At 47.2% G+C, this 17,594-nt stretch overlaps 2 protein-coding genes across 2 annotated transcripts in view; both read left to right on the top strand.

Annotated features, from left to right (window-relative positions):
- Positions 1-1,303: 1,303 nt before the first annotated feature.
- On the top strand, positions 1,304-3,557 carry LOC119394913 (glycine receptor subunit alpha-2-like). The gene is made up of 2 exons (XM_037662215.2): positions 1,304-1,672; positions 3,363-3,557. Exons 1-2 carry the CDS (start codon positions 1,319-1,321, stop codon positions 3,555-3,557), a joined length of 549 nt encoding a protein of 182 aa, XP_037518143.2. The 5' UTR covers positions 1,304-1,318.
- Positions 3,558-4,745: 1,188 nt separating this feature from the next.
- The window catches only part of LOC119394912 (glycine receptor subunit alpha-4), a 40,691-nt gene continuing 27,842 nt past the window's right edge, over positions 4,746-17,594 (top strand). Inside the window, exons 1-4 of the mRNA XM_049416017.1 lie at positions 4,746-4,779; positions 11,919-12,020; positions 12,872-12,939; positions 14,791-14,988. Of these exons, the coding sequence (XP_049271974.1) occupies positions 4,746-4,779; positions 11,919-12,020; positions 12,872-12,939; positions 14,791-14,988 (402 nt within the window). The remainder of the gene's footprint in view (positions 4,780-11,918; positions 12,021-12,871; positions 12,940-14,790; positions 14,989-17,594) is intronic.

Here is a 17,594-nt window from a genome sequence, read left to right as displayed (position 1 = left end):
TGGTCTGTTACGCATAGTTTCTGGGCGCTATTAAAGACTCGTCTTTAATAGCGTCGTCTTAATTGCTCGTGAGCAATTAAGACGGACTTGAGTTGTACTTAATATGTACTGATGGGCTATAGTTCGTGAGCCATGATATTTGATGAAGCAACGCACAAAGGGCACAATCACGCACGCATAAAAATGACGCATACACCAGCGCCTGTGTTTACGTCATTTTTATGTTTGCGTGATTGTGTCCTTTGTGCGCTGCTACATCAATATTTTGCGTTATCCGTCTTGCGTGTGACTTAACTGAGCTAACAAAATATGTGTAACAAACTCCTCATCTGAGAGCAGAAGTTAAATGGATGCCCCCTGTCTGCCCCCTGTGTTTTCCTTCTTTCTCATCCCCCACCCCTCACCTCACCCGTTTTCGCACTTGCCCTCTCCTCCTCTTAGATTTTGGTTGGGGGAGAGGGTACGAATCATACACGTACACGCGCTAAGGTAGGAAGCTGCTTCCTTGGAAGACGATTTGTCGAAACGTTCGCTACTGCGACGCCCCGTGATCCAAGGATTTTTCAAACACCTCCTTTGCTGCGCTAAGCAGCAGCAGGTCTCGCCGTCATGTTCGCGTGACAATATTTTAACAGCGGTTTCGCTTGAGCAGAAAACTAAGCAGCGCTTAGCGCTTGCAACGGAATAACTCGGCCGGCGCGCTCTCTTCATCATCTTCTTCATTGTAGAATTGACTATAGATACAGTCGGCTCTTGGCGACGTAGATACAAGAAATAAGGATAGTTATAGCAAAAATAACATCTGCGGTTTTAGTTCGCAAAAGCACCATATGATTATGGGGGACGCCGTAGAGCAGGGCTTCGGAAATTTTGTCCATGTGGTGTTATTTAACGTGCACCTAAATCTAAGTACACAGGCCTCTAGCATTTTGCCTACATCGAAATGCGACCGCCGCGGCCGGGATCGAACCCGCGACCTTCGGATCAGCAGCGTAGCACCGTAGCCACTGTACCACCGAGGCGGACGATTGTTATAGTACTTTTTTTCTGTATCGCCTAGTAATTTGGCAGATAATAATGCCTGCGGCCAACACACCCACTGAGGTTGACACGATGGATCACAGAGAGAAAGGACCACAGACACAGGAACACAGAGAGAAAGAGGACCTTGCTAATTAGGATCATGCTAATTAAGACCATGGAAATTATCTAGGCCGACCACAAGCTGCGCTGTTAGACAAGCCTTGCTACCACTTGCAAGTTGCACACATTTCATCACTGAAATCGAACACGCGCAGGCAACTTCAGCAGCCTCAAGATGGAGTTCTTGCTGGAGCGCGACCCGGGCTTCTACCTCGTTCACCTGTACCTGCCACTCACGTTGACCGTGCTCATGTCGTGGCACGCACTTTGGCTCAAGGTGGAGATACCGCAGGCCCGCATGGTGCTCACCATCCAGTGTCTGCTCACTATCGTGACCGTGTCGAATGGCGCACGTGCGTTGGTACCGCGGGTGTCGTACCTGAAGGCCGCTGACGTCTGGATCACCGCGTGCATACTGTTCGTGTACGGCACCATCTTGGTCTCCACCATGGTCAACTACATGGCCAGACTCAAGCTGAGGTCACTCTGGCTCAGAAAGGCGGACCAAGCCTTCGCGGACGTTTGCCACGTAAGCTTAATTCGGCCGTGTTAGTTGGTCACGCGTGCAGTGATGCCGAAGACACGCTTCTCCTGTGGCATTTCACTGTGACGGCAGCATGTGGTTTGCCTATAGCTTAAAAGTATGTCGTTTAATAACATTCGAAAGTCACTAAACATAAAGAATCCTATAGAGTTCAATGTCGCGGGACTAGATGAGCGCCATCAGCGTACAACATGTGCATACGTACAAACGAATAAAAGAATGAGTGAGTGAGTGAGTGAGTGAGTGAGTGAGTGAGTGAGTGAGTGAGTGAGTGAGTGAGTGAGTGAGTGAGTGAGTGAGTGAGTGAGTGAGTGAGTGAGTGAGTGAGTGAGTGTCAGTGAGTGAGTGAGTGAGTGAGTGAGTGAGTGAGTGAGTGAGTGAGTGAGTGTCAGTGAGTGAGTGTCAGTGAGTGAGTGAGTGAGTGAGTGAGTGAGTGAGTGAGTGAGTGAGTGAGTGAGTGAGTGAGTGAGTGAGTGTCAGTGAGTGAGTGAGTGAGTGAGTGTCAGTGAGTGAGTGAGTGAGTGAGTGAGTGAGTGAGTGAGTGAGTGAGTGAGTGAGTGAGTGAGTGAGTGAGTGAGTGAGTGAGTGAGTGAGTGAGTGAGTGAGTGAGTGAGTGAGTGAGTGAGTGAGTGAGTGAGTGAGTGAGTGTCAGTGAGTGAGTGAGTGAGTGAGTGAGTGAGTGAGTGAGTGAGTGAGTGAGTGAGTGAGTGAGTGAGCGAGCGAGCGAGCGAGCGAGTGCTGCTCACTCTTTTCACTAGTGAGGATCGTGATAGGCAATATTCAGATTTTTTTTCTCTCGGATTCTATTGAGAGACCCCGGGCGGTCGAAATTTCCTGAGACCTCCACTACGGCGTGCCTCATCACTATATCTCAGTTTCGGCACATAAAACCACAAAACTGATTATCTATTGAGAGGCCTAGCCCAGGCGTAATTATATTCTTGCGCATGTTGCAGATAATAAACACAATTTTAAGGCGAAAGCCTTAGATGCCCCATCAAATGCAAAAATTGACCGTCGGCGGCGTCAGCGTTCCACGGCGTCGGCGTCAATGCGAGTGATGCAAAAAATCCACGCGTGATGACGTCACCATGACGTCACTATGAAGTGACATGCCGCGACGTCACGTGATGACGTCATGACATGACAACGTAGCTTGGTCAAAGGTGAACCGATCCCGAAAAGAGAGAGAGAGAGAAATATAATGCGGAAAGGCAGAGATGTTAACCGGAAAATAAGTATCAGGTTTGCTACCCTGAAGAAGGGGTAAGGGGAGACAGAAAACTAAGAAAAATACGAATGAGAGAGGGGTGTCAAAATCGTTCACCGAGGCGAGTTGCTCGTAGGAACTTCGACAGCGCCTTCGTCGCTTTCTAGCGTGAAGCACGATCGTTCCGGCAGTACGAAACCAGGCAAGGTGCAGAAAGCTTGCAATGCCTCCGATCCTGGAGGCAGTGCAAAACCACGTTAGGTGCAGAAAGTTTTCGGAAGGGGCCGAGGCAGGATCAATGCATCGACTGAGAAGAAAAAGAAGGCGACTTTGGCTTTTCAAGTCGTCTTTTCAAGGGGAAAAAGAAGTCGTTCATTTTATGCCATAGATGCGTGGTGCCTTTACGTCCCAAACGTATCATTGCACTCACACATTGTTAATCGCTCATTCACTGCAACTTTGCAGGTGATCAAGCACGGAACGCCTTCGGACGACTTCTTGCTGAAGATGAAGCGGGCCAACAAGCAGGAGCACCACAGGAACGTCAAGAGGTCCGAGTCTGTCGAGAGGCACGCTCGCTACCTTTTTCCAGCCTGCTTCCTCCTCTTCAACATCGTGTACTGGCCTTTCTACATGCTACGGGCCTACTCATACTTCTGAGAGCGAAAGCCTTTCATTTGAACAGGATTGAATGTTCGTTTCAATAAAACGTGTCTCTCCAACCGTCTTGCTCAATATTTGACCTGCATGAGCCCGACTTGTCCCGACAGAGGAGCACGAGGCATAGAAACAGACCTCTGGGAAAACGCCATGTTACATTCACCTTAACGTTGTGGGAAACGTACAGTGCACAGCTATTGAAACTCGACACATTGCGCATGGCGGCTGGCGCTTTTCGCGCCGCTCCTCAGAGCTGGGCTCTACGAGCTCACTGAGATTGTTATAAGACGAACTTGAGAGCCTTTGCGATGCTTTGACGCTGAAGTTGGTCTCTCAGCACTCTTACACCGCTTATTTCAATTTCTTTTTCTCTTTCCAGCTTTCTCTTTACTTCCTATCTGTGTCTCACTCTCTCTATTTCTCGCTTGCTTTATCTTGTTTTTCTCTCTCTATTTTTGATATTTCCATGATTCTCTCTCTTTCGCTTTCTGAGTGTCTTTCTATTTCTCTTGTGATTCTTCATATGCTATGCTTTACTCTCTTCCCTCCTCCTCTCCCTCTTCCTCACCCTCACACCGCTCCTCCTCGCCCTCGGTTCCTTTTTGCAGCAGTCGAGTTAGTCGGATGGCTCCCAAGCGGCCCGGTGGCATAGTCAGTCGAATGGCCACAGGCTTTCGCCGAACACAATTTGGAATTTACAAAGTGTCCTTCAATTTTTTTCATAATAAATCACTGCCGTCAACCTTCACTATAGTGCAATCCTGGGATCGACGGTGATCGACGGTGGGTGCGCGGACAGCGTGTTGTTAGAGCCCATTGAGGTAATCACAGTGCGCGTGCCTGCAAAAATAACGAAAACGACGTTTCGCTACGAACACTCGCAGGTCCAACGCCTCTGTCACAACTGTGAGAACGCGAAGCCTTCGAACTATTTTCACTGGCGCTGTAGCCTGACGCCGATGCTTGAAATTTACTTATTCGCTTCTTCGGAAATGTACCAATAGCACCTACGGTGGTCTCGTCTAATAAGCACTGGGTAATATACCACAAGATGGTCCGTAAACATTTTGATGTCCGTGGCGTAGTGGCAGGCTCTGGAAATTTCGACCACCTGCGGTCCTTTAACGGACACCTAACAATCAGCCGCCTGAGGAACGATACCGGTCGCAGTTGGAGCAGCTAGTGAACATGGGCTTTGACAACCGGGAGGCCAACCTTCAAGGTGAGCAAGCGTGCCACTGGTTATAACGAAGTAAATGAAGAATAGTCTTGTCATATATGCAGTGTTACAAATATACGTTTATAACGAATTTTCAGATATAACGAACTTATTTTTGTGTCATATGTGGCTTTGTTATAATGAGGTTTGAGTGTATATGCAACGGACTCGTGAATCGACTCACTCTGACTCACCCAGACTCTGATCGAGCTGTGAGTCTGAGTGAGTCCGGCCGAGTAATATTTTAGCGAGTTTGGGTCCGAGTGAGTCTGGTTGAGGAAAATTTTGGTGAGTCTGAGTCCGAGTGAGCCCAAAGGGCAAAATATATTTCATGACTGAGTCTGAGTGAGCTCAGTTTTTTGACGACTTCTGGTAGCAGCCCATCAGTAATCGCCTAGCCACGTAGTCTGTAGCCAGGAACAAAACAAGCACAAAGACAGCTTACTCAGTCATTGCACTTCCAAATGTTTGCTTTGGCTGGCTTGACAGCTGTGGCGATAGCTTCAGGAAGGCACACAAAGAAATTGTTGCCGAGCGCGGATGGCCAAGAGCAACAATTGGCATGTACTGATGTGATCTGATGTTCGGCCAGGAATCTTGGCTCTGCTCGTGCAACAAGCTCGTGGTCATGTGACCTGCGGCCTTCACGTGCGTTTGATGTACGAGTGTTATAGATCCTGCACGTGTTTGGCAAGGTGAGAAAGTGGCAGCTTCAATGCACGTCTAGGGCTAGATGCCATGCAACCTTTGTTATATTGAGGTTTCCGTGTTCCATGGATATGAAGTTATAAATAGGGGTGTGCGAATATTCGAAATTTCGAATATTTTTCGAATAGTGTTTGCTATTCGATTCGATTCGCACTGAAATTTTACTATTCGAACTATTCGAACTTCCCAAAGACAAATGCAGTCAATGTCCGGTTGAAAGTGACCCCTTCAGATTTTCAATATGCTTCACCTCATTACACTCTCGTATTGCGGCAAAGCTGCCTTTCAAACTTCGTTACGGTCGAACTTAGGCAAGAGACAGTCAACGTCCAATTGGAAGTGGTCCCTAGATTTTCAATATGCTTCACCTCCTCACACCCGCGTATTGCGGCAAAGCTGCCTTTCAAGGTCCGTTACGGTCGAACTTAGCCAAGAGACGGTCAACGTGCGTTTGGAAGTGGTCCTTAGAGTTTCAGTATGCTTCACCTCATCACACCCCCGTATTGCGGCAAAGCTGCCTTTGAAGCTCCGCTACGGTCGCAAATGTATTAACTCAAGTAAACGCCGATTCCAACATGAAGGCGAAAGATGTGGCAGAGTTGGGGGCTCAATTAATGCTGTTTTGGACTTGAAATTTTTGCAAGGAGTTCGAAAAATAAGACGCCGAAGCTTTTTAGCATCCAAAAATTCAGATGCTCTTAGATATCAAAGTCTACGAGGCAGATTTGGAACTCCGGACTTGAAGGGAGCACACTCTTGTCTGCCACATCAGTTGGGCTTCCACAGAAGTTGAAAGGGGAGGAGAGGCTGAGGAAATGGCATCACTGCCTACCACGTGTAAAGTGTTGTCGGCAACACTTTGGTTGCACCATATCATGTACATAAATACAATTCGGCCTCTACATTGCCTCACTCTTGATAAGACAACTATGAAACACCACCTCGCAAGCGTTTCATCAACCTAGCAAAAAGAAACACTTTCATGTTGCTATCTCACAAGAACATACTTAGGGATTCTCTGCAACTTTTTCTGTAATTTCACTTCGAATTATTCGAAAAATGTTTGAGAAATATTCGAAAATTATTCGAAATTATTCGATTCGATTCGCACTCAATCTTTATTATTCGAATTCGCTTCGCACCCAATATTTTGCTATTCGCACAGCTCTAGTTATAAAGAGTTAAATACATTGCTGTATCGAAAATTTCATTATATTGAAGGTCGTTATATCAATGTACGACTGCATTTGCAGTCAAATATTTTCAGTGTTTCTTACGTTTTAGTTTTAACTGCCTGTCTTTTATCGTACTTTTGCTGCGATTTTTGTAGGTATTCAGATGTTATTGACATTCGGAAACATCCATAAACTACTCGAACAAATAGTATATCCGAGTAGGGCCCTGTTCGAAAGTAACGCCGAACTGAATAGAGCACTATTGATTCGGTATTAGAAATTTTCAAATGTTAACACGGGAAGTATAACAGACGGGTGTCTTACTGGGTAACCATCCTGAGCCTACGTCATCTGGTACGTGGATAGCCAGCAAAACGATCATTGAGGGCTGTCTACGGCTGCTACTGCATAGGAAACCGAAAGTGAACACGAGACGGCTTGATACGAACTTCGAATTTTCTTAGCTCAAACGGAAGCAAGCAAAAATAAAAATAAATGTTGGAAATGAGATAATAAGTGGATGTTACTATGGTCGCCGGACAAGTTGATGTGCGGCTTCCGTGCGTTGACATTCGTTTCTGCAGCGCCCTTTAAATTCGTGGGATGAATACGTTTCCTTATTATTATTTACTTATTATTATTTCGAAAGGAAGATACAAGATGCAGCGATGGCGTAGTGGGTAGAACATCAGCTTCGCATGCAAGAGGTCCGTGGTTCGAATCCCGGTGCCGGACAATTCCCAAGCGGATTAAAAAAAAAATCCGCGTGATGATGGATTTGTGTAAAAAGGCCTGGGGTGCAGCCTCACTGGCGACCACAGCCAGCAATGCACTCCCTCACCAGAGCAGGATTGGCCACCCTGGTGTAGTACTTGGCCACTACCTCCCACATGAATACACCAATTAACCCTCGGCCCTCAGTCCCCAGCGGCTGCGAAGCAACTGACCAAGGCGGCGGTCAGACCTGCGACGCAGCAGAGGGTGCTAAGAATCTCTGGGTCCGGACAGGCCGTCATTGGAATCTGAACTTGGCTACATATAACGCTAGAACTTTATCTAGTGAGGCGAGTCTAGCTGTACTATTCGAGGAATTAGAGGGTGTTAAATGGGATGTAATAGGGCTCAGTGAGGTTAGGAGGCCACAGGAGGCTTATACAGTGCTGAAGAACGGACACGTCCTATGCTATCGTGGCTTAGCTGACAGAAGAGAACTAGGAGTGGGGTTCCTTATTCATAAAAATATAGCTGGCAATATAGAGGAATACTATAGCATTAATGAGAGGGTGTTATGTATCGTGATTAAGTTTAATAAGAGGTACAGGATGAAGGTGATACAGGCCTATGCGCCTACATCCAGCCATGATGATCAACTGGTTGAACGCTTCTACGAAGACGTAGAATCAGCAATGAGTAAGGTAAAGACACAGTATACTGTACTGATGGGCGACTTTAATGCAAAAGTAGGCAAGAAGCAGGCTGGAGATCATGCAGTTGGGGAATATGGCATCGGCTCTAGAAATGCCAGAGGGGAGTTACTAGTAGAGTTCGCAGAACGCAATAATTTACGGATCTTGAACACCTTCTACAGAAAACGGACTACTCGTAAGTGGACGTGGAGGAGTCCTAATGGCGAAACTAAAAATGAAATAGACTTCATAATGTGCGACCACCCGGGCATTATACAGGATGTGGAAGTAGTTAACAAGATCCGATGCAGTGACCATAGAATGGTAAGATCTAGAATTCAACTAGACGTGAGGAAGGAACGGCAGAAACTGATACGCAAGAAGCCGATTAATGAACTAGCTCTGCGAGGGAAAGTACAGGAATTCAGAGTTTCTCTTCAGAATAGGTACGCGGCTTTAACCGAGGAAACCGACCTTAGCGTTGACGCAATGAATGATAATCTGACTAGTATCATTAAGGAGTGTGCAGTGGAAGTCGGGGGTACAGTCGTTAGACAGGACACTGGTAAGCTATCCCAAGAGACGAAAAACCTCATTAAGAAACGTCAAGCTATGAAAGCCTCAAATGCAACAGACAAAATAGAGCTGGCGGAGCTTTCGAAGTTGATCAATAGGCGTAAAGTAGCCGACATAAGAAAGTATAATATGGAGAGAATTGAGCATGCTCTAAAGAACGGAAGAAGCCTCAAAGCTACGAAGACAAAACTGTGCATAGGCAAAAATCAGATGTATGCGTTAAGGGACAAGGATGGCAAGGTCACAACCAATATGGATAGAATAGTTGAGATAGCGGAAGAGTTCTACAGAGATCTGTACAGCAGCCGAGACAGTCAGGATGATAACGTAAGAAGCAGTAATATCCCAGAGGAATCTGACACCCCACCAGTATTAACAGGAGAAGTAAAGAAAGCCCTAAAGGGAATGCAAAGAGGCAAAGCCGCTGGTGAGGATCAGGTAACATCAGACCTGTTGAAAGACGGTGGAGAGATTATGTTAGAGAAACTGGCCACCCTGTATACGAAGTGTCTCTCGACAGGGAGGATACCAGAATCTTGGAAGAATGCCAACATCATCTTGATCCATAAGAAAGGGGACGTCAAGGACCTGAAAAATTACAGGCCCATCAGCTTACTGTCCGTTGTCTACAAGCTATTCACAAAAGTAATTGCTAACAGAATTAATACGACATTAGAGTTTAATCAACCAAGGGACCAGGCAGGATTTCGTACAGGCTTCTCAACAATAGACCATATTCATACTATCAATCAGGTGATAGAGAAATGCGCGGAATACAACCAACCCCTATACATAGCCTTCATAGATTACGAGAAGGCATTTGATTCGGTGGAGACATCAGCAGTCATGCAAGCACTGCGGAATCAGGGCATCGACGAAGCCTATATAAACATAATGGAAGAAATCTACAGCGCATCCACAGCCACTATAGTCCTTCATAAAGAAAGCGACAGAATCCCAATAAAGAAGGGCGTACGACAGGGAGACACGATCTCTCCAATGCTATTCACCGCGTGTTTACAGGAGGTTTTCAGGGCCCTAGATTGGGAAGAATTAGGTATAAGAGTTAATGGAGAGTATCTCAGTAACCTGCGCTTCGCTGATGACATTGCATTGATGAGTAACGCGGGAGACGAATTACAGCTCATGATTACTGAACTGGATACGGAAAGTAGAAGAGTAGGTCTGAAAATTAATATGCATAAAACTAAAGTAATGTAGAACAATCTTGGCAGAGAACAGCGCTTCGCGATAGGTGGCGAGACGCTGGAAGTTGTAAAGGAGTACGTCTACTTAGGACAGGTAGTAACCGCGGAGCCGAACCATGAGAGTGAAATAACTAGAAGAATAAGGATGGGATGGGGCTCATTCGGCAAGCATTATCAAATCATGAATGGTAGTCTACCACTATCTCTCAAGAGGAAGGTATATAAGAGCTGCATCTTACCGGTACTTACCTACGGAGCAGAAACCTGGAGACTTACAAAGAGGGTTCAACTTAAATTGAGGACGACGCAGCGAGCGATGGAAAGGAAAATGATAGGTGTAACCTTAAGAGACAGGAAGAGAGCAGAGTGGGTCAGGGAACAAACGGGGGTTAAGGATATCATAGTTGAAATTAAGAAGAAGAAATGGATATGGGCCGGCCACGTAGCACGTCGGCAGGATAACCGGTGGTCATTAAGGGTAACTGACTGGATTCCAAGAGAGGGCAAACGCGTGAGGGGAAGACAGAAAATGAGGTGGGTAGATGAGATTAAGAAGTTTGCAGGTATAACGTGGCAACAGAAAGCACAGGACCGGGTTGATTGGCGGAACATGGGAGAGGCCTTTGCCCTGCAGTGGGCGTAGACAGGCTGATGATGATGATGATGATGAAATCTAAGTACACGGGCCTCAAGCATATTCGCCTCCATCGAAAATGCGGCTGCCATGACGGGGATTCGAACCCGCGAATTTCGGGTCAGCAGATCACCCTGTATATAGGTGAATGTCAAAGAACCTCAGCAGTTAAGCAGTTAGCCCGTACTCACTTCATTATGGTTCCCCCCACAATCATATAGTGGCTCTCTCAAGCAAAACACCATAATTTAATTTTTTTAATATATAGTACTCAGGACGTGTCGTGACGCTCACGTTACTGTGTTCAGCTAGAGCTCAAACGTTAAACCGACATTTGGCTCACTTCAGACCACACCAAGGAAAGTTTCGTAGCATTGCATAGCTACAGCAGTCTTCCCTCGCTTCAAGCACTGTCCCAAATAAGCACCGAATTATCGTTAAAATATAACATTCTCTGTTGACATCACTCGCGTATGAGTGCGGTTGTACGTGCGGGTTAAATCACCAGCCGGACATATCGCCCACTTGAAGCCCGTCGCTGTAGCTAAAGAAACTTCATTCAAATTCAAAATATTAGCATCCGTCTACATTACATCGTCATCAGCCCGACTACGCCTATTGCAGGGCAAAGGCCTCGTCCGTGTTTCGCCAGTTAACAAGGTACCGTGCTTTATGCGGCGACGTTCTAAATCTCAACTTCTTAATCTCATCTGCCCACCCAACTTTCTGCCTCCCACGCGCAGGAACAAACATAGACACCCGCCCCTCTGATATCCTTGAAACACTTATAACCATGGATGTCGGCGCCTTCTTCCGGCGTTTGTGCGGGCGCACTGAGTGACGACCTTGCCACAGTGAGTGAGTTTTGGTTTCTTGTTGTTTTTATTATTTACAGCATACGAGGACCACGTACGTATAGGGAGACAAGGGAAGTGCTGCGACAGTGCATTAGAGAATGGCGTGTTGATGAACGCGATTTCAAGCCGTTCGCCGAAGTCTACCTATAGAAGTCATGGAACGCCGAAGCGCAGTTGCAAACAAGCTACTGGCGACACTGTTTGCATTAGCAGCTCCAAAACCTTCAAACGCTGGCCTTGGAGAGTAAGCGCACCGTAGTCCGTTCTTATGATGAAAGACTGTAATATGTGCATGTGTATAACGTGACCAAGCTAAACAGGACTATCAGTACGCAAAGCAACAGCGCGGCGCTGCGTGTAAGGATCAGTGACTTTTATTTTCGAAAGAGACCATGCCTTCAATAATGAAACGCGATGAAGTTACTGGCAGGAAATCACGTTGTTAACGGCGAAGTAAGCGTAGAAAACCAATGGTCAGCCCTTACTGCGCCTATTGCGCTTGATAACTGGCAGAATGCAAAACAGAGGAAATTCGGATAACTTTACTCGGGATTTCTTTTCCAGCAATGTCATTGCAGAGATCCTATTGATACCGGAGCAAGTTCCAAGCAAGAACATGAGCTTTATCGACGACATGCTGGCAGACTACGACAAAAGACTGTGGCCGACGTACGGAACCGGTAAGTCTGCATTGACTATTACAAGCCTTCCTCTTTCTTCCTAGTGGCTTCTTTATGCAGATCGTCTTATTGGACTGTTCATACATTCCCAGGCACGCATTCGGACATCACTTTTTTATGTAGCTTTCTTTATAACTTCTTCACTATAATAACTATAACAAGGCTCTCCAAGACTATGCCTCGTCCCGCATTCACTGAAGCACACTGTTTCTGTAGTTCTTGCATATGAGTGTGCCCCTTTCCTTATACGTATATCAGGATGACCTGTTAGTTATAAACTGTGACAATATTGATGCGCTTCGTTTCTATTGTTTTAACTATAACTGACGCTGTGATCAGGCCATTTTACGTATAGCTTCTTTTACAGGAACTTGAACCAAGCGTGGAGAGTCAGGAGTCGAGACGACTCAGAAATACTCGACAGTATTTACAATTCACATGCACTACGACAAGCGGGTTACCCGACGAGGTGAATCAACTCAACCCTGAAAGGCAGGTTCACTGAAGTCGCCTCAATGCTCACTTGTCTTCAGCCGCTAGCATCAACACGAAAACGAGCAAAGTCAGGTCGGGTTGGCAAGACAACTCGATCCGACTTAGTCAGATTCATGCAAATGTTGCCAGTGCACGGGACTTCGTAAGTGTCGTGCGAAGCGTTTTCAGTCGACTAAAAATGTACACTAAGCTAGAACTCGCCGTAAGCGAGGCCGTAATACGTGGGTCCGGTTCTGTTACTAACGTTCACTTGCCTGTGGCAGCTACTTCCTTCAGTAGAAGCCTCCTGAGCATCGCACGGTCCAGCCAGTGTTCTTCAAAACTTAGAATATTAAAGCGTACCGCTTGCGTTTCAGATGAACCGACCATGGTGGAGGTTGAGCTCTGGGTCAACAGTTTTGGTCCCCTTGACAATTCCAACATGGTAGGTAGAGCTCCTTAAGGTATGTACTGTGTAACGCAACCTCACATGTGCCTTATGGGAAGATTGTGGCGACCACCGAGTACAGCTATAAAAAATTTGCAGTGGCTTAGCTCGGCTATGCCAGGATATACGTAGCGTTAGCAAAGGTTCAGCTGATTATTCTTAGCATTCCAGATTGTCTAGGATTATTAGCCTTATTCTGTTCATTCTTCGTACGTTGAACCACTAATTGCCAGGCAACTACTTCTGGATCCGATTAGATAAGCTTCTCGGCTCTTCGATCTGCGCCGTTGAGCAGCATTTGCGATCTCCTTCTCCATGGGGTTACCCGCCTGCAAACGCCAGTCAGAAACGCTATCAAGCGGCTCCAGCGCAGTGTCAGACGGCAACTGCACAGCGAAGGCGAATAGCTGCGCGCGCGCCGGCGCCAGTGTGTCTGCCGCGGCTACGACGTCACTCCTCCCGAACGCGCAGACCAGCAGCGGCGGCGGTGGTGGAGAGCGCGTGAGATGCCGGCTCCAGTGAGCCAGCTGTGTGACATCACTGATCCTCGCGCATGCGCAGCACGGCTCATGAGGATCCACGCGAAATCGGCTCCGGCTAGGCAAGTGTAGCTAACGCTACAAAAAATTTCAATGTTTGCACTAAGTCGCGCAAAGCTTGGCTCAGCGAAGCACGGGCCCGTCGCCGCTCGTACTCCCCGCTGACGGACACGCCTAGCTTCGAGATGCGCGGCTTGTTCCTCGGGAGTACGCACTTTCTTAGGACGTCCCATGACTACCTGGACACGATCGGGCGCAGCCAGGCCATTCATTATAGAGCAGAGGTTGTGCCCGATGTCTCCGTCGGTGGGCGTGGCTTAGCTACTGCTCTTGGCCAGGTGGTGCGGTATCTGATCGCAATGCTTGTTTCCTCCTTCTTTCTACATTATTTTCTCTCTCTGTGCCCATGGCTTTAAACCAACGCCACCTAAAGAAACTTCGTCAAGGCCTGGAAGCTCCTCGAGTGATGCGTTGCCAGTGGGCTGACGCTTGGCTCGCGCGAGCTCGTTAGGGAATTATACGATTAGAACTTTTGTTATTTTAGTGATAAACGTTGCTATACTAAAAAACAACGGATGGTTTAAAGTATAAATCAGCGTACACACTTCGTTTTGTTCTTGCACCTTTTTTATTGCGAACACTCGTGCATTCAACAATTGGTAAGCGTGGCGAGTTTCCTTTTCTGTACTTGTCTTCTCCGTCTTGCTCCTTGTCATTGAGGTGTCGGCAAAAATTTTTTAGCAAAATATTCGTGCTGCCACAGTCCATGCTTTAGCACTAGTTCACTATCGTGTCCATTTTGACAGTAATCAAGGTCTGTAAGCTCTTCATCTGTCAGCAAGTCCAGCGTCAACTCCGTGACTATCTGGCGCTGCCCATGGGCCTTTAAAAGCCCTGGCTTCGTTGCAAGTTGTTCCACAACAACATTGTTGTGTGCAACTGCGTTCACAGCTGACATTGCGGGGTAAAGACCTCTTCTTCTTATTTGCTTTACGAGACTGTACAGCGGAAGTGTGGGTGAAACATTTATTGTCCTATTCTCGGTTAGTGCGTATTTGCAGTTGTCACACTTTAGCTTCTTGAGGGTCACATGCACTGCGTACCCTGTCGCACACGCTATGCCCGGTAAAACGACATTTAGCTTTGATATTGCTCGGGCAGTCAAGACAACGTTCCAGCCTGCTCGCTGTACGCTTGCTCCTTCTTCAAACTCGTCCCAGTTTTGGTCGTCTTCGGTGGGGTTCGCAGTGGACTTGCCAAGCTATGGTTGTGTGCTGTGCAGGCGAAGCTTGTTTTCGCTTTCGTACAGCTGCCTGGTAGATACGACGTAATGGTACCTAGGCAGGCGCCTGAACCTCCCAAAGTGATCTTCAAGGAGGTCAGTTTGGGATTGCCCGAGAAGAGCAAAAAACGCGTCGAGCTCATCAAGACAATACCTGGCAATCTCCACGAGTGCTTGGGTTGTCTGGTGAAGAGCACCATGGGCCTCATCAGTGAGCCTGCAAGCGTTTGTTTCCTCCGTGCAATGCCTCCAGCCAGTTCAGAAAGTCGTAGAGGAAAGCAACACACATTCATAGTCGTCACAACAGAGTCGTAGTATTCACAACGATGGGGCAATCAACATTTCCCTGGTTGCACCTCACACTCTTGTCACTCACCATCGAACCCGCGCACAAATAAAGCAAAAGATTGCTTATTCGGCGCCTATTCTCCGGGGGTTATCGCAAACTACCGTGTGCCTAGGAGTCCCACAGGCAACTTCGAGTCCTCTCGTAATAGCTGAAGCTCGTCATCCGCCATTTACTGTCATGCGAACAGTCGAAACTTGTCGACATGTTTACCGCATTTTAACTCAGCACGAGGCGCATCCATTGAACCTCGCACTTATAGAAAGAAATAAATGTAAGCTTCACAATATTGTTCAAGAACATAAAGCACTATTACCGAGATATGAGATAAGCCGAGTAGATAATAATTTCCCTCCTTAGATGCTGCCAAGACCAAAAATACAGTTGTCGGTTGAGGGAATAATATCTAAAAGGGACGTGTTCATGATATTCGCGCAGCAGCTGGCACTATTCCAGGTTTACAACCTATATCCACAGTATAGTCACGTGTATACAGACGGCTCTTGCCATGCAAATTCCTCCTCTTCGGCTTTTGTCATTCCACACTTGGCAGTGGAGCAGACATTTAAATTATGTAGAGTGACGTCTTCTACCGTTGCGGAACTCTTTGCAATTCTATCAGCGTTGCGCTTTATAACATCAGTAAGAAAGGAGCAAAAATGGGTCATTTTTAGCGATTCACAGGCCGCTCTAGCGTCTCTACAAAGTACTAGAAAAGATTCTCTAAACTCTTCCCTATTATATGAGACCCTAAAAGAACACGCAAAAGCAAAAGCAATGAATCACGTGATCGCATTCCAATGGATACCAGGTCACTGCAACATTCCAGGAAACACTGCAGCGGACGCCGCGGCAAATCGGGCACACAATAACGAAGAGACAATTAGCCTTCCAATTTCTCACAATGAAATCCGCCTACTCCTGAGACAGACAACCCTTAGCCTCACCAAAGACAAATGGCTCGATGAAAAGTCTAAAAGTACGGACTTATATTTAATAGACCCTGACATAAAACTATGCATTCCATCAGACTTGAGAGAAAATAGGAGATTTGAAGCATTAGTCCACCGCCTACGGCTTGGCACAGCATTTACGCGACACTTCCTACACAGGATAAAACGTGCGTCTAGTACAGAATGTTCCTGCGGCCACCCTGACGAAGATGAACATCATCTACTTATCGAGTGAAAACCCTCTGCTGACCCTCACTACGGACCAGAACCTGCTTGCTGTGGAAGTGGATGGCCTACCTGTTACTGCCCTCATTGATACCGGCGCACATATTTCTATTATGAGCTCTGATCTCCGTGCACGATTAAATAAGGTCCTTACGCCGCCCGAGCCCCTATTTGTACGTGTCGCTAGTGGAGGAACTCCGGCTGTACTCGGAATGTGCACGGCACGTGTGAGGTTCTCCGACCGCCAGACGTCCGTTCTGTTTCATGTTCTCGCTCATTGTCCACATGATGTCATCCTCGGACTCGATTTCTTGTCTGACCACTCTGCTGTCATTGACTGCTCGGCCGGTGTTGTACAACTTGACTTGCCTGGGTCCGCCGACGTGTCGGAGGTGGTTCAGACCAAACTTTCGTGTGCTGAGGCTATTCGTCTGCCACCACAAGCCCTAACTTGCGTCGCTGTTGAACCCTATCCCAATGTACCGGATGGTGATTACGTGGTTTCTCCTTCTCCCAGTGTTCTACTGGCCCGCAGCGTCTCCTCTCCGTACACAGTTGTAACTGTTACAGCGAACAAGACGTGCCTTCCTCTTCTGAACTTCGGATTCAGCCCTCAAGTCCTACCACAAGGCATTGCTCTTGCTACTCTGTCACCGTCGCACGAGTGCCAGATCTCATCGGTGTCACCTGAACTGCCCGTTGTCGTCTCTCCGAACCCGCATAGAGTCGACGCAGTCACCTCTTCTACACTGCACAACAACATCACCAAGATGATTGCCTCAGAACTTTTGCCCTCTCAAGTTAAAGACCTCACTGATCTCCTTATGATCTACTCTGACATATTTGACTTCGACGGTAGGCCCTTAGGTCAAACCTCGCAAGTCAAGCACCGCATAGATACCGGTGATGCAGCTCCAATTCACAGGCGTCCTTACCGAGTTTCACCATCAGAGCGCCAAGTTATTCAACAGGAGGTCGACAAGATGCTCACAAAAGGCATTATTGAGCCTTCTTCGAGTCCGTGGGCTTCCCCTGTAGTCTTAGTTAAAAAGAAAGACAACAGCTGGCGTTTCTGCGTGGATTATCGGCATTTAAACAAGATCACCAAAAAGGATGTCTACCCGCTTCCTCGTATCGATGATGCCCTGGACTGCCTTCATGGTGCTACCTATTTTTCTTCGATAGACCTACGCTCTGGTTACTGGCAAATCGCCGTAGACGACCTCGACCGTGAGAAGACTGCCTTTGTAACGCCTGATGGTCTCTACCAATTCAGAGTCATGCCGTTCGGCTTGTGCAATGCGCCG

This window comes from Rhipicephalus sanguineus, chromosome 5, assembly GCF_013339695.2.
Source record: "Rhipicephalus sanguineus isolate Rsan-2018 chromosome 5, BIME_Rsan_1.4, whole genome shotgun sequence".
Taxonomy (NCBI): Eukaryota; Metazoa; Arthropoda; class Arachnida; order Ixodida; family Ixodidae; genus Rhipicephalus; species Rhipicephalus sanguineus.
This window is presented reverse-complemented; position numbering and strand designations above follow the sequence as displayed.

Bases quoted from the DNA above. Each gene is read 5' to 3' on its own strand.
- LOC119394913 (XM_037662215.2), top strand. From the start codon at position 1,319: ATGGAGTTCTTGCTGGAGCGCGACCCGGGCTTCTACCTCGTTCACCTG. The intron at 1,673-3,362 runs GTAAGCTTAATT...GCAACTTTGCAG, and splicing joins CCTTCGCGGACGTTTGCCAC to GTGATCAAGCACGGAACGCC.